Source organism: Schistocerca americana, chromosome 1, assembly GCF_021461395.2.
Source record: "Schistocerca americana isolate TAMUIC-IGC-003095 chromosome 1, iqSchAmer2.1, whole genome shotgun sequence".
Lineage (NCBI taxonomy): Eukaryota > Metazoa > Arthropoda > Insecta > Orthoptera > Acrididae > Schistocerca > Schistocerca americana.
This window is the reverse complement of record NC_060119.1, coordinates 357,522,317-357,542,774: the sequence shown is the minus strand read 5'-3', so window position 1 is coordinate 357,542,774 and position 20,458 is coordinate 357,522,317. Positions and strand designations below refer to the sequence as shown.

The following is a 20,458-nucleotide window of genomic DNA, read 5'->3' as shown; positions in this document are numbered from 1 at the left end:
GACATTTCACTTAATGACAGATCCATGTTATAGGACAGATTTCGCGTAACAGGTTCTGTGATGGACAAGCCATGCAGTGAACGTCCAAGAACAGTCACCAATGAGGAGACTGCAACAGCAATTGTGGCATCGTTTGTGAAAAGTCCACATCACAGTATGTGATGGTTATCAACAATGTCTGGTTTCAGTCAGTGTTCAATCCTGCGTGTGTTGCACACAGGCCAGTGGCACCTATGCCAGTTACAGTTGCAACATCATCTCTCAGAGGATGACCCCCAAATGGCAGGTGCAGTTTGCAGAACGTGCCCTGGATCAGTGTAACAGAAATCCAAACATCACTCGACAGCTGTTCATCAATGACGAAGCTAATTTTTATGTGCAAGGGGAAGTAAACAAGCAGAATCATCGTTACTGGTCACATGCAAACCCCTTGTCCGTGGATTCCTCTAAAGGTGCTAAAGTGATAGTTTGGTGTTGGACTTGGGACACAAGAATCATAAGTCTGTTTATTGAGGGAACCTTAAAAGGGGATAAGTATCTTAACATGCTCCATGATTATGTACTTCCAACGCTGTTGAATCTTCAGGGTGAAATTCCAACCTTCTTTCAACAAGATGTTGCACCTCCCCACTACGCAATTGAAGTCAGTTTCTGAATGAGCAGCTTGGAGGTCACTGAATAGGTAGGAGGGGTCCTATCGAATGGTTACAATGGTTCCCTGATCATACGATTCTTGACTTTTATCTGTGGAGACATTTGAAATCAACAGTGTATGAGGTAAAAATCAAGAATATAGCCCATCTTTGCTGGTGTACTGAGAAGGCATGTGCCTCTGTTGACCAACAGATCCTGTGTGTGTGCAACAGGACTGGCAAAAAAGACTCCGATTGTGTGTCCAGCGCAATGGAGATCATACTGAGCATACGATGCAATGCCAACTGTGGTAAGTGTCCTAAATCTTAAGAGCTCACAACTCCTACTCAAATAAAGATCTCTTAAAACAGATTTCACGTGTATACTCCCAATGTGCCTCATGACCTCCTTCCCATTTGAAAATACATAACCCAATCCAAGATGGCGAATTCAGCCACTGTCACCATAGTTCCTATAAGTTGCACCCTCACCTACAGACATCCTTACCAGACAGCTTCATGATTTCTTATAGCATCAGATTTTTGTACAAATGTATCCAGACTTTTGCCTCATCCTGTATAGTACATTGTATATGCACCGCACCGAGCCCGCCAGTATCAAGACGTGTCTGCAGATTAGCTCCAAAATGATCAGTGGAGACAAAAGTGAACTCTGATGAGATGCTTCAGGTTGGAGTAATCAGAAGATTAGACAGGCCTTGGGCATCCCCTCTCCATACAGGATGCAAGAAAGATAGACAATGACATCCCTGTTGTGACTAATGCTGATTGAACACAAGAACGATCCTGTATAAATACCCTGTACCCAACATTCAAGAGTTTACCTATGTCCTAGCAGGTGCGAAAATGCTATCAGTACTGGATTGTCGTAATGTGTACAACCAGATTCTGGAGACTTCAGCTGATGTGGTGAAGATGGCGGTGATCACACCATTTGGGCTACTCGAATTTCTATTTATGATATTCAGACTCAAAAATGCGGCCCAATCCTGGCATCGATTCGTTGATGAGGAGCTCCAGGACTTCCCTTCCTGTTACACGTACCTGGACGATATTTTTATATTCTCAGAGGATGTGCAGTCTTATGATAAACATATTCAGGAGGTATGACAGAGGTTTGATACACAAGTGTACTAAGCGCGAAAGTCAGGTAAACTTTCTTGGCTATACAGTCTCAGCCCACAGAAGACAACCATTACTGGAGAAGACTGACATGCTGCACAACCTACCCAAACCTACAGACTACAGACAACTTAGGTGTTTCCTGGGTATGGAAAACTTTTACAATCGTCATTTGCCAATTACTGCTGCCACATAGGCACCACTTACAAATACACTGGGTGCCAACTCCGACAGACAAAATGGGGTGTTTACAACAGAGAGTTGTTGGTGATATATGAAAGCATCAGATATTTCCGCCCATATACTGAAGCCAGGCAAGTAGGAATTTTCGCCTGTTATATAGCTATCAGCTTTCAGCAACATCAGTGTCAGTTAGACCGTCAGCGAGAGCGCATCGCTAGTTTCCTGCTACTAATAAGGAGAGTACACCGTTCGCTTGTTACGTATGTTTACGAGCTTCAAACAGGAGAGACTGAAGTAATGGATAGGAGCTGTGATTGCTGTGTACAGATGCGAGTTGATTTGGCGACCCTTCACTCACAGCTTCAGGCTGCGTTGGCTTCCGTCACACAGCTTGAGGCTGCTGCCAAGGGGCGTCACTGTGGGGGATCGGACACGGGGATCCGAGGGACGTTGAGCACGTCCAACGTTTCCTACAATCGGTTCATTGGTGTAACCTCCCCAGGTACTGCCTGCACTGAAGTTGACCCCCTCACCTGTGGTCGAGTGGGAGATCATTCCAAAGCCTGGCAGGAAGTCGGTTGTGAGCTCTACAAGATCCATGAGCTATTTTATGTTTACATGACAAACCCTAATTCTAGGGCTATATTTTATTTTTCACACATGGATCTATGCCGACAATTGAGAAAACGGCGATGATACATTAGTCCTTACTAATGTAAAATTGCTACCTTCTGAAGAAGACAATGAGCTTGGAAACATAATGGAACAGGGCTGATGGCTTGTTGAGATGCATTATCCTGTAACAGATTTATATTCCTACTGAGTAGCATCAGATTTGATGAGAGGGTGACCAGGGGAATACGAGAAAAGTATGATAAATTAGCAGCCATTGGAAAGGTATACAGGAATTTTGAAAGTAATTGTAAAAACAATTACCCCTGTCGGAATTTGTGACCATTTATGAAATGCTGCTTTCCTTTCGAGGTTGGTGTAGTTTCATTCAATACAAACCTGCCAAGCTGGTGAAGTATGGCCTGAAAGTGTATGACATGTGCAACAGTAGAATGTGTTATGTGCATAGCTCTGAGATATACTGCGGCAAACAAAGGGAAGATCCTTACTTTACATGGGACACATTATTTAACATAACCAAGCGACTGGTGCAGCCCATTTTAGGTTCTCACAGAAATGTGACCGCTGACAACTACTACACTGTCTATCCATTGGCGCATTTTCTTCTGGAAAACGGTGTAACATTTCTTTGTACAATGAAAAAGAAATCCCCTCAGACTTTCTGGATCTGAAATCCAAAGAAAGGGACTCTTTGCTATTTGGATTCCAGGAGAATTGCATTGTGGTTTCCTGTATGCCAAAGAAGAAAAAATGTGTCCTCCTGTTATCTACATGGCATGATTGCGAGGAAATAGTCGCAGAAACGGGAAAAACCTATCGCAATAATGGAATATAACCATACCAAGGGGAGCATGGATACAGTTGACCAGCAGTGTTCACTTTATTTGACTTCAAGAAAAACTAAAAGGTAGCTGCTGACAATATTCTTGGGATTTTTGGATATGGTAGGAATAAATGCACACATGTTGTGGATGTAGAGTAATATAGACCAAACACAGAGTAGACACGACTTCCTGGAAAATATAGCTTTCAGGTTTCTTGAAGAACACTACAAAGACCATGCAAAACCTCAGAATTTGCAAAAGGATATATACTGTTTTTTCATTTTATTGTGTTATCGATTAGGTATTAGTTGGTTCAGTAGATCTGTGCCAGGAAAGTGACCCACACAAGGATAACAAGCCTATTGCACGTTGCTTGACACGTAAAGTGCAAACGTTTTGTATGTAAGAATCACTTAACATGCCAAGTAGTTTGTGATTGCTGTCATCTTAGAGAAGATGGGAAAATGGAAGCACAGAGCGGTTTTTTATTTTGCTGAACAACAGTCATGCAATATTTGTTAAAGGAACAGACCACCATTTGACAGTTTTATTGTATATTCAAGTACAACTAAGGTTTTGGCCTTTTATGCAAATGCCAGGTACTTGATTATATGTCTTTAACACTCAAGCTCAAAGTTGGCAGTAAATTTAATTTAATCCATAAATATAATTTATGGCCAACTTTGAGCTTGACGTTATGTTAAGTGCCATGCAACATATGTTACAGACATGAAACCAAGTACTTGAAAATCGTATAAAAGGCCGAAACCTGATTTGTACTTAAATAAACAATTAAACTATCAAATGGCAGTGTGTTCCTTTTTAAAAAAAGAAGTGCAGAGCGATTGATAGTAAGTTGGTTGGTTGGTTGGTTTGGGGAAGGAGACCAGACAGCGTGGTCATCGGTCTCATCGGATTAGGGAAGGATTGGGAAGGAAGTCGGCCGTGCCCTTTCAGAGGAACCATCCCGGCATTTGCCTGGAGTGATTTAGGGAAATCACGGAAAACCTAAATCAGGATGGCCGGACGCGGGATTGAACCGTCGTCCTTCCGAATGCGAGGATAGTAAGTGTTTTCATAATTATTTATGTTGTAATTTATAATATCATTAGGTTTTAATTATGAGAAATAAATGTATATACTGTAATTATTCAATATTATACTTTATTGAAAGCAAAAGTATTGCCATTATAATATAAATCATAGTTACATATTCGTTTATCTTTTCCCCTAAATTGGACAGAAGTTAAAATAAACATTATTCTTCTGTGACTTTTATGTCCTTGTATCGCACTGACATTATACAAGCAACGATACTCACAAAAATGTAGGAATGGTACTATTTTTGAAACGCGGCAACCGGGTTCGCGCGCGGTATCTCATGAGACTGTGACGCTCGCGGTATGTAGAGGGCTAATTGAAAGCTGTTGTAAGTGAGATGAGGAAGTTCTGTGTACCCTAAAGTTCTTTGAGGTAGTATTGTTTTGTGTAGTTAGTTGCGATCATTGGTTAAGTGGACAAGAAATTTTAGTAGGATAACATAAAAAATGGCTGATAAGTCGATAATGAAGGTGGGTGAATGAGATATACAATTGATTTCAAAGTTATGCGTAATATGTGTGACGCAGGGTGAACGTGCGTAGTAGTTTTATCACGGCATGCACTGTGTTAAAGTAAGGTTTTCTAGTGACCGCGTCTGAAATGTTTGTGTTTCTCTGTATACAGCAAATCGCCGAACAGAAACTTAAAGCTTTTTCAATCGGCTCAATGGGAAAACGTCAGCTCTCCAAGAAGGAGCTGGAGGAGCAGAGAAAAAAGGAGCAAGAAGTAGCTGCCGCTCAGGTACTAGAAAAAAATAAACTTAATATTGTTATTGTTTTTGAATAAACAGTTATGTTTACAAGAACAATCTTTTCTTTAAAATCTTGCCTTCTCTGCTCTATCTTTTACTCACATAAGATCCACGAAACAAATAAATGATCCTAATTTTGTAAGTAGTTTGGGTTGAGACTGTTGACACACTAAATGTTTGGGTCGTACAAATTTTTCACTGATTTGATACGGTCGTACTTGGGAACCATTTTTGGAAAAATCAATTCATATAATTGTGGCTATACTTCCAATTAATTATTTGCAATATTAGCTTGCGTTCGCAAAGTTCAATGTTCATTTCATGTGTAGATAACGTAACGCCGAACGAAATATTGAAGAGACTTGGAAATGTTACAAGGTTACTGTAGGTATTTGATATGTTTATAAATGAGGATAAATGTTATTTATTGTTCTCCACACTGAATATCGTCAAGCCCCTTACCTTCAACTCAAATCACTCGACGATCGCGACATGTTGTGTAGTCTATTAGTAAATTTGGATGTAAAGTTTCAGCGCACGCTTGTTTATTTTGAAAGTATGCATAGGCTACCGGAGAATAGACGCATATTTGTGACCTGCACTTCTGGAGTTACTGTAGATTTGTGGTGGTTTTAGTGCTGGGTAATGTGTGTTATAATGAGCAACACAGTATTTGTAATCTCATCGAGACCAAGACTGAATGTTCCATTAGATCTGCATTATTTGTTGGATAACCACCCAATTGTGGCATTCTTGTCAATAGACAATATAGGAGAAATATATTGCAGTAGAGATTAGTTGAAGTCATTTATACATAGAAAAAATTGTTTTCAATTGCTCTAAAACAATGCCCTTCAATTAATCACTGTTTATGCAAACAACTTAGGCCCATTATATGTGTGTTGCAACTAGAATATCTAGTACTGGTATATCATGTGCAGCAGATTGGATGTCATGAAATAAGGGCTGTTCTGTCAGTCACATTATTGTTTACCAGTACAAGGTAAAGAGTACACTGAATTAGTGGACATGAAGGTTTGTTAGTCATTATTTCTACTCCAAGGTTATACCTAACTATACCAATCATGCAAGGCTACTGAGGACTTATCTCTGGAGTTAACAGTATGTCAATGAAGCATGACTGCATATAAATCATTTGTATCTCTAGTGCCCACAGAATTAAAACTCTTACCAATGCTCATGTAATCTGCAAGAAAAAAGTATGAGGGTGGAATGTTGAAGATTTCCACAGCCGTATCCTTCCTCAGAGAGGACAAGTTGTATCCCGAAAATTTTCTTCAGTGTGAGTTGTGTGGAGGAGTTTTAGGCCTGGTTTGGATAGCCTTGGAAAAGCTATGTTGGAGAGAGAAGTATGGTGTATGGCCATTTTGATGCTTGAAGTTTATTTAATGGATCTTTCTTTGGTTTATGGTAGACGTGCATTACCAGGTGCCAAATTATTATCTTTTGTGTTTATCTTGTTTACATGCATTCAGTGTCTTCTTCATAGTGGGTCATTCCATGTGAACCTTGATCATTAAGTATTTTGTAATTTTTGATATTTAATCTACCAAGCATAATACCAAAAAATCAAAAAAAAAAAAATTGGAAATTTTGATTATGAGTCATTAATTTTTAAATTTTCCAAAACTGTACCTTTTTGTCACATATTGAAGCTTTTAAATGGCCATAGGCCTATATCACACTGTATTTGACATAGAATACATCTGAAATTTATGCTATAATATTCACCATAAAGCATGTTGCAGATAGACATAATAAGAGACTGTCGCAAAATGAGCTTTCGGCCAATACATATAACTTTTAGTCTACAGTAGTTTTAAGTCATGCTTGTAGACAACACTGTGTGTGCATTTGTGCCCTATAATTAGGCCTACTGTAAATTGAAAATTACACACATCCTAAAGTTTTGCATCACCACAGTTCCGAGAGTTCCGGAACCTGTGCAGGAAACTGGAATAGAGATCAACACAAACATCATTTCCGGCCTTTTTATTGCTCATGAATACCACACATTGCATTTTGTACAACCATACAGTGAGGCCTTCAGAGGTGGCGGTTCAGATTGCTGTACACATCAGTACCTCTAATACCCGGCAGCACGTCCTCTTGCAGTGATGCATGCCTGTATTCGTCGTGGTATACTATACACAAGTTCATCAAGGCACTGTTGGTCCAGATTGTCCCACTCCTCAATGGCGGTTCAGTGTAGTTCCCTCAGAGTGATTGGTGGGTCACATTGTCCATAAACAGACCTTTTCAATCTATCCCAAGCACATTTGATAGGGTTTATGTCTGGAGAACATGCTGGCTACTTTACTCGAGTGGTGTTGTTATCCTGAAGGAAGTCATCCTTAAGATATAATGGAAAATGCATAGTGTCCCTTACATTATTTATGTTAATTGTTAGATAGCATAGCTTAGCACAATTTTAAAATTGTAAAGTGAAATGGGTTAATTTTTAGATAGCATAGCTTAGCACAATTTTAAAATTGTAAAGTGAAGTGCGCAGTATTAGTACTCAATAATTTCATTCTAACAGTAGTTTAATGAATTGGATTTCAAACGAAGTGCAGTTGGGATACAGTCAGCTGTATGAATAGCTGTAAAATAAAATTTGTTTCCATATGTTCCCCTTGGAATATCACCAGAAAATTTGGCAGACACATTAACAAATAGCTCACAGCCAATGTACATCTTTAAAAAATATATGGTTTGCAATTGCCAAAATTTTTGTTCGTGAAAAGTTAGAATTTTAATGAACTTGCTCATCCAGCATGCTACACTAAACTGAATAAAATGGCATAAAATAATGAAAAATCAAAGATGGAATGTAACAATATTAAGCCTTCCATGACCACCAGCAGCGTCCCCACATACCGTAATGCCATCCCAAAAAATCAGGGAACCTCCACTTTGCTGCACTTGCTGGACAGTATGTCTAAGGTGTTCAGCCTGACCGGGTTGCCTGCAAACACGCCTCCGACGATTGTCAGGTTGAAGGCATATGCGACACTCATCAGTGAAGAGAAAGTGATTTCAAACACTGGATGGTCCATTTGGCACATTGTTGGACCCATCTGTACTGCACTGCATGGTGTCATAAAAGATGGACCTCGTCATGGACGTCAGGAGTGAAGTTGTGGTTGCACTGGACAATCTGGACCAACAGTGCCTTGGTGAACTTGTGTATAGTATGCCACGACGAATACAGGCATGCATCACTGAAAGAGGACGTGCTCCTGGGTATTAGAAGCACTGATGTGTACAGCAATTGCGCACAGTTTGAGTCATAACACGACGTCCTGTGGCTGCACAAAAAGCATTATTCAACATACATCCACAGTTAGCGGTCATCCACTGCAGTAGTAGCCCTCTGGTGACCTGAGCAAGGCATGTCATTGACAGTTCCTGTCTCTCTATATCACCACCATGTGTGAACAACATCGCTTTGGTTCACTCTGAGGTGCCTGGACACTTCCCTTGCTAAGAGCCCTTCCTGGCACAAAGTAACAATGCACATGTGATCGAACTGTGGTATTGAACTACAGACATGGTTGAACAACAGACAACTCAAGCCGTGTACCTCCTTCCTGGTGGAATGACTGGAACTGATCAGTTGTTGGACCCCCTCCGTCCAGGGGGCACTGCTCATGCACGGTTTTTTACATGTTTGGGCGGGTTTAGTGACATCTCCGAACAATCAAAGGGACTGTTCTGTGATGTAATATCCACAGTCAACGTCTATCTTCAGTAGTTCTGGGAACCGAGGTGATGCAAAACTTTTTTTTAATGTGTGTATATAAAATGGAAAGTGCGTACTATCCCTCACATTCTACATCTACATCCGTACTCTACCAACTACTGTGAGGTGCATGGCAGAAGATACATCCATTTGTACCAGTTGTAAAGGTTTCTTCCCGTTCCATTCACGTAAGGACGTTGGGAAGAATGATGGATTGAATGCTTATGTGCGAGCAGTAAGAATTCAGACTGTATCCTCACAATCCTTATTATTCATGTAAATTATGTGGCATCTATTAGTGGAATTTAAAATAATAAAGCAAAGTGTGCGTATTTAAAACAAAAGCATACACATCTATTGACAGTAATTCACTTTAGTAGAGATTGATTGTTGAGATAAAATTAGGAAGGCATTGATGAGGAGGGGAAGAAGACCAAGTTGCTTTGTTCGTGTAGAACTCTATAAGCACATGTGCTAAGGAGACAAAAAGGCACTGTCATTATTTAAAGTGCTGAATCATCCTATAAAACACTGAAAGGTGGATGTTGGAGTACAGGTGCCAAGTGCAGCCCACAGAGTGGAATATTAGGCATTTTATATCATGCCACTGGGACTTTTGTGCCACTGTTTCACCTAAGGATGCTAATGAAGAATGAAACTATTGGCTTAATATACACACACAAAATAAAGACTTTCTCTTTGCAAGACACTCAAATAGCTCATTGTTAAATAATAACAGCTGCACTATCGTTTAATTATTGATTATTTTTAATGTATTTGTAAAATGAAGCTATAATTTGTGAAATTATTTGTAGTCCTCATTGAGTTTTATTGCATGTCCTTTGTCCCTCAGTGTCCACCACCCTGGGGCTTTTAACGTTGAGGTTTTAGTGTGTTCAGAGTGTCTGGCTACTTTCTTATGCTCATGGTCAGCCAGCCATGGTAATCTGCTTTCTTGTTTTTATTTTTTTTCTCCCTGTTTCTTGCTTGTCTCTGTGGTTTTCTTGTCCTGTTTTGTCCATTGTAGTAGTGTTTATTGTCCTCCGGTCGTTCTTCTGGTTCTTCCTTTCTCCTGTTATTGTGCTATACGTCTTCCTTGTTTTCTTCTTTCCCTTGGGTAATTGTTCTACTGGTAACATGGGATGGCCTCGCAGTTTGGTCATGTCCCCCCCCCCCCCCCCCCTCTTTTAAACCAACCACCCACCAACCTCTTTTATTATTGTGATCAGCCAGCCCAGACCATCTGCTGTATGGTTTTAATGCCTTCTTCTACTTTTCCTTGTGGTGTATGTTTTCTCCGTTTTTTTTTGTTTGTTCCATTCGTTTTCTTTTTAGGTGTGGTGTTGGTTCTTTTTGTACCTTGAACCTTGCTTTCGTCACGGAAAAGGGGCTGATGACCCTGTAGTTTGGTCCCTTTATACCCCAAACCAATCAAAACTGCATACTGCACTGCACTCTCTGCAGACTCAGTGCATTTCAAATTCACTGTGCCACCATGACATTACACAACTCAACACAGTTTCGTCACAGGTCAAGGCAGACGAGGAATATCGAACACTCAAGTTACTCCAATAAATAACTTGCTTAAATTAAACATTGATCAGCTTACAGCATTTCTTCATTTAAATAAATTGCTTAAATTAAACATTGATCAGCTTACAGCATTTCTTCATTTCTTTGGAGCTGCAACAAATAATATAGGCAGAATCCTTGGCAGACATGGTATTCAATTCATTATCCAACCACTCAAGAAAATCACAGGTGCTGGACAAAGTAAAAGACAGTCCCTGTCTTAACAATACCAGAGAAGGAAAGTTGCTACTCACCATATGGCGGAGATGCTGAGTTGCGATAGACACAATAAAAAACACACACACACTATTTTGTTTGTTGAATGAAACTGAAGTCTTACCCCTTCCGTCTACCTGCTGGGATAATGTGACACAAGAATCCGTTAAAGAAGGCAGCGGAATCACCCTAGTTGATGCACTGAAATGCCAGAGAGAAGTAAATTTTGGGGTTATCCAGCATGTACCAAAATCAGCATTGCAGTTGGCGTTCTTGCACCACAGCCATTGACATACTGTGGTAACATATGGAAGTTTAATTACTTAATGACATCTTCATGACGTAATATGACTAACCAAATAAAGTACTACACAGCCTACAGATATCTTCTGGGGATAGCAGTAGAGAAAGTCTCATAGAAAGCTTGAGATAACATATAAATCTGATGCGGGAAGAAATTTGTGGAGCATTTATCCAAGAATGTCACTGCAACAAACTTTGTTCTCAAGGAATATATACGTCTTAAATTTCCATTGCCTTGCTTGCTATCATTTTGCTCTGCTTGAAGGGCCTATTTAGTAATTAAAATTGATAAAATTTCTCTCACCACCCGCTCCCCCATACCTTCTCATTTGTGTGTTTAGCCTACATGTTCCAGGTGGGATTGTTTCAGCAGTAGGCTGGTGTATAGTCTTCTGTTTAAAATAGTGTTAATATTAGTTTCTTACTTTTAAATTTTGAATACAGCTATGAATTTGTTGTATGCTGTTTGTGTACAATGATATATAGGTCTTTATTATGCATTACTACATCTTATCAGCAGTAATTCCTTGGGAATTAAATTGTTTCAGGCATTTGAAGAGTTTGTAGCAACCTTCCAAGAAGCACCAAAGTCTGGAAAGGTTTGGGTTAAAGCCGGCACCTATGATGCAGGGCGAAGGCGTAAGTACATAATTTGTAAAGTGTATTATCTTTTTGTTGAAAAGGTGTGAAATTTACCAGACTGTCAGTTCAATTAGTCACAGTTGCAAATTACTAACACTACTTGTTCACAGACAAGTGGAAAAACTGGTAGAAGCTGATCTCGGGGAAGATTAGTGTGGATTCTGTAGAAATGTTAGAACACACAAGGCAATGCTGACACTATAGCTTGTCTTAGAACATAGTTTAAAGAAAGGCAAACCTACATTTCTAGCATTTGTAGACTTAGGGAAAGCTTTTGACGATGTTGATGGAATACTTCCTTTGAAATTCTGAATGTGGCAGGGGTAAAATACAGGGGATAAAAGGATATTTATAATTTGTACAGAAACCGGATCCCAGTTATAAGAATTGAGGGGCGCAAAAGGAAAACAGTGATTGAGAAGTGAATGAAACAGGGTGGTAGCCTATCGCCGATATTATTCAGTCTGTATATTGAGCAAGCAGTAAAGAAAACAAAAGAAAAATTTGGAATAGGAATTAAAATCTATGGAGAAGAAAGAAAAAAAGAAAAAAAACTTTGAGGTTTGCCGATGACTTTTTAATTCTGTCAGAGACAGCAAAGGACCTGGAAGAGCAGTTGAATGGAATGGGCAGTGTCTTGAAAGGAGGATATGAGGTGAACATCAACAAAGGCAAAACAAGGATAATGGAAAGTAGTTGAATTGAATCCGGTGATGCTGGGGAACTAGATTTGGAAATGAGAAATTTGAGGTAGTAAATGAGTTTTGCTATTTGGGAAGCAAAATAACTGATGGTGGTTGATATAGGAAAGATATAAAGTGCAGAATGGCAATGGCAAGAAAAGCGTCTCTGAAGAAGATAAATTTGTTACATCAAGTATAGATTTAAGTATCAGGAAGTCTTTTCTGAAAGTATTTGTATGGAGTGTAGCCATGTTTGGAAATGAAACACAAACAGTAAACAGCTTCAACAAGAAGAGACTATAAGCTTTTGAAATGTGGCACTACAGAAAAATGCTGAAGATTAGATGGGTAGATCACATAACTAATGAGGAGGTACTGAATAGAATTGGGGAGAAGAGAAATTTGTGGTATGACATGACTAAAAGAAGAGATTGGTTGGTAGGACACATTCTTAGGCATCAAAGAATCGCCAATTTAGTACTGGAGGGAAGCATGGGGGGTAAAAATCGAAGGGGGAGACCAAGAGATGAATACGGTGAGCAGATTCAGCATGGTGTTGGTTGCAGTAGTTACTCGGAGATGAAGACACTTGCACAGGATAGAGTAGCATGGAGAGCTGCAGTAAACCAGTCTTTGGACTGAAGACAACGACCACTTACCCGAACAAAGATTGTGGATATTTTATGATAGAGATTGCCTGCATAGCCTTTTTCATACCAGCAAGGTTGTTTTCATTGCTTTTTATGATGTGACTGTAGTATTCTAATAGTTGATTTATGGTATTGTCGTGTAGATGAGCCCTAATAGTCCTGCCACCATACAGCAGCATCTTCAACAGCTCCTGCTTACTCCATTGAATTTGTGTGCCTGTTCTTTTCTGTATGTGGTTGACACACACCTACTTTTCAGGTGTCTTCTTGCTTTAGGGTCTGCTGTTAACAACAGATTTGAGTCAGCTAGTGTCAGCATCTCCAATGAACTGCACATAGTGAATCTATTGTTTTTGTAGAGGCCTTATGCATACTGTTTACAGCTGAGATATTTTCCATTCTTTCACTAGAGCCGGTGTAATGCACTTTGGTTCATGCTGTGTCTTGTAGCCTGCACTTGACTTTGCAATACTACATCCATCTCAATTTTTGCATAAAATTTCTGCATCTAGGGCCTTACTAGTGGCAGCAGCACAAGAGTTCAAAAACTGATGGCTGATCCTTTGCCAAGTATCATCAAGTGTAATGCCTCTCACTGTTTTCTTAAATCGCCTCCTGCGTTGCTGTTTCCATTCGTTTTTCTGCTACTTCTACCATTTTGTGTAGTAAAACATCTCTGTGTTTTGATATTCTTGTAGTGTGGCATGGCAGATTCATTACAACTCACAATATTTTCCCAGCAGCAGGCCTTTTCCCAATGAACCCAGTCCACAAAAACGCCTTATTTATGACTCAAATAAATCATTATCTGTGCAGTTTTATTAAGTAAAAAATTGATTGTGGCTTCTACAGTTTTCTCATGAAACTGTCAATCTATGAGCTAACTGATGTCTTTTAGAGGCATCTTCGGTGATGTTTACTTTCCATCCACATAAACTACAACTTGTGGTTTCCTTTTTGCTCTTTTCATGATCAAACATAGTAATTAACACACAAGATCAGTTATATACCAGCACAAAGAATGAAGTAGTTACACATGTTTTACCAAGAACATTACATGCACAACATAAATAAGAATCACAGCTGTTATGCCAGTCCTACCAATATATGCAGCAAGATTTCCACTAGAATTTTAATCAAATGACAGCCTTCTAGACCTTATAGCTCACAAGATATTAAATTTTAACTGAACAATGGTTTATGAATTCCTAAAAATGTTCTACATGCTTCGAGTCAGCTGAATTTAGTAAGTTGCACGCCAAATTAATCAGCATATTCCAAAGAATGTTTCTGCATAAAATCTTAAATTCTTTCAACAAAATGCCCATTTCTCTTAAAGAACTCTCAGCTAAACAATAGCTACAGCCTGAACACTGTCGTACATGGGCATGCCTTCCTGAGAACAACCATGAGAAAACTAGAAGTGGAGCATTTAGAGTAACAAGCAGAAGCACATTGGATCATTTTCAGGTGCAATGAATACTCTTCGAAGTACAGGAAAATAGATGTTTGAGCAAAGCTTAGCCAAAAGCCCTGATTTTGTAAGGTAATGTTTCCAATGTTGATTCTTATTGTTTGTAGTTGGATTTTTTTCTCTTGAGCTAAAATCCCTGAATAACATTTGGCCCACGTTTATTCTTGGCTGTGGATTCTAAAAGCTCGGACTCAGTCTTCTGATTCTGCAGTAGGTGCTGGAAATCTAGAATTTAGCACAATATGGAATTGTGTAAATAAATATGATGCTTCTCGGATCTATGTGCCATATACACTGACGTAACAAAAGTCATGGGACAGCGATATGCACATTTGCCAATGGTATAAAAGGGCAGTGTATTGCTGGAGCTGTCATTTGTACCCAGGCAATTCATGTGAAAAGGTTTCTGATGTGATTATGGCTGCACAAAGGTAATTAACAGACATTGAATGTAGACTGGTAGTTGGAGATAGATGCGTTGGTCATTCCACTTTGTTAGAGAATTCGATATTTCAAGATCTACAGTGTCAATAGTGTGTCTAGAATATCAAATTTCAAGCATTACCTCTGTGGACAGAACTGTGGCCGACAACCTTCACTTAATGACTGACAGCAGTGGTGTTTGTGTAGAGTTGTCAGTGCTAACAGACAAGGAACACTGTGTGAAATAACCGCAGATATCAATGTGCGACACACGACGAATGTATCCTTTAAGACAGTTCAGTGAAATTTGGTGTTAATGGGCTATGGAAGCAAACAACTGACGCGAGTGCCCTCGCTAACAGCTTGACATCACCTGCAATGCCTCTCATGGGCTTTTGACCTTATTGGTTGAGCCCTAGACGACTGGAAAACCGTGGCCAGCTCAGCTGAGTTCAGATTTCAGATGGTAAGAGCTGATGATAGGGTTAGTGTGGCATAGACTCCAAGAAGCCATGGATTGAAATAGTCAACAAGGTATTGTGGAAGCTGGTGGCGCTCTGTAATGGTGTGGGCTGTGTTTACATTGAATGGACTGGGTCCTTGGCTCCAACTGAACTATTGGCTAGATATTGTTATGTTCAGCTACTTGGAGACCATTTGCAGCCGTTCATGGATCTCATGTTCCCAAAAAATGATGAAATTTTTATGGATTACAGTGAGTCACCTTATGGGGCCACAAGAATGTTCCGAACAATTTGAGTGAATTATCTGGCCACCCAGATCGCCCAACATGAATCCCATTGAACATTTATGTAACATAATCGTAAGGTCAGTTTGTGCACAAAATCCTGCAACGGCAACACTTTCACAATTATGAATGGCTATATTTCTGCTGGGGACTTCCTGTGACTTATTGAACCCATGCTACTTAAAGTTGCTTCACAACGCTGGACAGAAGGTTGTCTGACTCTGTATTAGGAGATATCCCATGAATTTTGTCACCTCTGTGTTTTCATGAATTGAATCCCATTAACTCTTCATGGTAAACAGCTTTTTCTACAAAAACATTACCACAACTTTAAAACTCGGTATATCAAAATCAACGTAAACTCGATAGTTCGGAATATCGGTAAGAATGTATTAATTTTTCTATCATGGTTTTTTTTCCATCAATCTGTACTTACCTCTTGCAATATTACTACTGTAACTGCTGTCGTACCTTAAATACATGCGTTAACCCATGAGATGACTTGCCACACCAGAAAACAACAAAATTGCATAGTAGTTGCACTGTCATATACACTAAATCATTGTATATCATTTTATTGTTCGCAGACACCATTCGTAGGAAAGATACACACAGTGTTTCACATCACTCTTCTGGAGTGATGTATAACACCACAATCTGGAGGTCATGGCAACAAACAAGTATATTGATTACATTTTAAAAACAAAACCAGAACCTCTTATGTCTGTTAATGAAAGTGCTCCTTTTCCATTTACAAATATTCTCTCAGTGATTACAGATGCTATTTCATTGAAAAATTACTGAAATTGTGAATATTATTCATTAAATAGCTTTCTAAATGACTGACTGAAGTAGGTCAGTGCCTTTCACTAGATTTTTCAATGCTCGGATGAAATTTTATTTTGGAGGTTTGCTGTTTAATGACTTATAATAATGCAGTGTGCACCTAAAAAGTTATGACTGATCTCAGAAAACAAAGGAAACAAGATTTACAAACAAAATATCTATACTGGCTTCAAAATAGTTACCATTAGCTGCAACACATTTCTGACTTCAGTTGTAAAGCTTGTGGAAACTGTCAGCAAACACTTCTTGAGGGATTGCTTGGAGCAACATAGTGACATGTTGTATATCAGTGTCATTACTGGAGATATCTACTGCTATCAATATGATTCAGAGTCCAATGACAGTCAGTGGCATTTTGTTCATCCTATTCCCTGTCTCCTTTGGGTAGACATTCATGATGGGTAATGCTTGCTGTCAAAAGAGGCTATAACATCATTTTAATTGTGAATTTTGTCAGATGACTATTTGTGGGAGGCTCGAGCCTAAATGAAACTGTAGCTGTAGTGACAACTGTCTCATATCTATCGTAATTAGGTCTCTAACCACATAAACACACCCACTGCGACAAACTTGTTTCCAGTGGCAGTGTTTGGATGGCTTTGGCAGTGTTTAGATGGCTAGAGACCTAATTATGAAATAAAAACATGTTTCTGTTGCAAACATGTTTCCTAAGGTGTTTTGCAACATGTGTGCAACTCTTTTCTTGTTAAGGTCTCTGTCCACATTAGTGGCAAACAGTTCTCGTAGTGTATTTACATCAGATGCAGTGCTGTTTCTTGTACTTTATTTGCATTGTGTGCTATGTTATCTCTAGTGATGAGAAAACTATATTGATATGTGATGCTGCACTGTTGATATGCCAAAGTTCAAGTCAATGAAAATAAGGTATTGGCATCATTGGTGAATGAAAATAGACTTTAAAAGAACTGTCAGGAATAACATGCTGCAGGAGATGAATATGATAGATAGCTCGTTTCCGTAATTACAGTCAGTGTCATCCATTGATTTTGAAATTATAGGAAATATAGTAACACCATTTATTTTTAAAAAAAGACATAACTTTCGGGAAACCAATTCCAGTCATCCAAAGACTTGCTGTTACTCTTCAGTTTTTGGCAACAAGAGATTTGTTTCAGAGCCTTGTGTACTTATTTCACATTTTGAAGCAAGCTATATATCAAATAGTACCTGAACTTTGCGGATTACTGGTAGAATTCATGAAGGATCATGTAAATGCAACTAAATGAAAAACATTGTTAAATGTGTATATTATCAATTATTCATTCTCCATAATGAGTATATGTCATCAAGAATGGCGACTTCTCAGTCTACTTTCACTTTCAGCATTCCATATGAATGTGACAGGAGAATCAACAGTACTTGTTGGTGCCCCTGACACATCCACACGCACAATTGAAACATACTTTAGTTTAAAAAGTACTGAGTGAGATGGCACAGTGGTCAGCATCCTGACTTGCATTCTAGAGAACAACACTTCAAATCCCCACCAAACCACCCAGATTTAGGTTTCCCACAATTTCCCTAAATAACTTGATGCAGATGCCAGGGTGGTTCCTTAGGAAAGGGTGCAGTCTATTTCCGTACCCAAACTTTTGCAATCTTCGTAATCCAAGCTTGTGTGTTGTCTGTAATGACGGTGCTATTGAAGGGGTGTTAAACTCTTATCTTTGTACTGTTTTGTTGTAAAAAAAAATCTAATTTGGCCTGTAGCTAGCCCTCGTTTAGCTTTTGTTTGGTCGTTCTCCTCTGTACTTTTGGCAGTATCCTCAGTATGCGTGCCACTCCTGGCCATAGAATAGAACAGAATAGAATAGGCACCACATTAATAGGTACCCTTTTGCTTCTGCTTTTTACGCTATTGGGAAACATCATTGTAGCTATTTTGCTTCGCTATCACTCATTTTAATTTCTTTTCTGTGGAGGTGATGATGTGGAATGGCCAGCAACTTCCTCATCTGCATCACCATTTCCTATTGGTAAATCATACAAAGCCAAAATCATTGCTGGGACTTTAAACAGCTGGTGTGAAATTCCTTATGTGCTCTCACAATTATGTCACTCCCTCGATTGTGTGAGAGTGATTGATGGGAAGCATATAGTCCTACAGTGCCCTGTTGCTAGTGGGAGTGAATTTTAGACTTAAAAGGGTCATTTAGCATTGTGCTGCTGGCTGTCATTGACAGCATCTGGATGCTGGCTGTCAAGGAAGTATTTCAGACAGAAGCATAGTCAAGAACATGGCCGTAAGTTAACTAATTCACAAAAAATACTGAGTTTGTCACAAGTTGAATGCTTACTTGAAGGAACAAAGGGCCTTCCATATGCTTTTGTGGCAGACAGTGCGTGTTCTTTACAGATGGTTGTTTGCACATTTCCAAACATCTCTGCAACGTGTTGCGAACATTGGCCACGAAGTGGTAGACAGAAACATGGTTTGAAACATTGTTGGAAACTTGTTGCAAACTCAGTTTGAATACGGTGTAAGAGACTTGAATATTTTCTTACTTTTTTCTTTTTCCTTTTTTCCCCCCATTTCAGTTACGTATTATTGTGGAGTGTCTCTCTCCTTGTATGTCCCTCATATTTTTTTAGACATGTTACAGAGTTCACAATTCATTCCATTTTCCTATTAGTTCTTTCCTCACATGCTCACCTGATACTTTTTTAGTAACTGTTACAACAGTCAGTTTAATAGTAGTAAATATTGTGTGTGTGTGTGTGTGTGTGTGTGTGTGTGTGTGTGTGTGTGTGTGTGACAGAGAGAGAGAGAGGGAGAGAGATTTCCAAATGTCTTTCCTATAGAAGCATAATATTTGTCACCAATCCCATACCGGGGTTTAATAAGTATGTTTACTTCTGGAGGCATATGCACAGAATGCATAAGCATATAGTATATACTCTTCGCAATCTGGGTTGTTATTTATAAATTTAATTAGTATCTTTTCTATGTGGCTGATACAATGCAGCTCTAGAATATACATGAGTTTGCACTGTGGAAGTAATTTAATTTGTAATACTTATTTAATTGCAGAGGAAGATACTCGAGAGAAAGGAAAACTGTATAAGCCTCAGTCTAGGTTATCGGAACAGGCTGAAAAATCTTCTACTGCTGAGAGAGCACAGGAATATGCGAGATTACTTGGGGATCGGAAACCAGATAGACCTGGCAAAAAGAGAGACAGAGAAAAGAAAAAAAGTAATTTGGAACTATTTAAAGAAGAACTAAAACTGTGAGTATAATTGTCACTGTGCCAGAACTTACACTTTTATTTCATGCTGCTTTTTACCGTTCGTGATGATTAACCAATTCATGGATGTATATTAATTTTTGTAATCTCTCTTGCTTTTTGCGTTTTTCATAACCTGAAAAATTGCATCTGTTTTCAATATTTTAAAAATATTAATTTGCATTAATGTTATGCCTACCTTTTTTTCACTCTTTAAGTAACCAAATTGTTCCTCTTCCCATTCCATGTATTTTATCCCACAGAAAGCTACTCATTCCAGGAAACTTGCTACAATTTGTAGAAATTCGTTTTAATTGTGCTCTGCTGAGTATATGTAGTATTTATTTATCGGTTTCAGTTAATTAAACTGTCATGAACTGGAAGGAAAGTTATAACATGTTGACCAATTTTGGTTTAATTAGTTTCAATACAAGAAATTAATCCTTGCAAGTGAAAAAATTTGGTGGGGTAATTAGTAGTTGATAAGAAATTTTCAATACTGTACTCATTGATCTACATTTTTTAATCATACGTAAAATAAAAGTATTGCCACCACTCACATGTAGCAGATCAGTGCGTGGAGCACAGAAACACGTAACAGAAAAAAGCATTTACACTGG

At 38.9% G+C, this 20,458-nt stretch overlaps 1 protein-coding gene across 1 annotated transcript in view; it reads left to right on the top strand.

Moving 5' to 3' along the window:
* Positions 1-4,854: 4,854 nt before the first annotated feature.
* LOC124599864 (U2 snRNP-associated SURP motif-containing protein) overlaps positions 4,855-20,458 on the top strand; it is a 158,761-nt gene continuing 143,157 nt past the window's right edge. The window contains exons 1-4 of the mRNA XM_047136113.1: positions 4,855-4,986; positions 5,141-5,257; positions 11,673-11,763; positions 19,643-19,841. Of these exons, the coding sequence (XP_046992069.1) occupies positions 4,963-4,986; positions 5,141-5,257; positions 11,673-11,763; positions 19,643-19,841 (431 nt within the window). The 5' untranslated portion in view covers positions 4,855-4,962. The remainder of the gene's footprint in view (positions 4,987-5,140; positions 5,258-11,672; positions 11,764-19,642; positions 19,842-20,458) is intronic.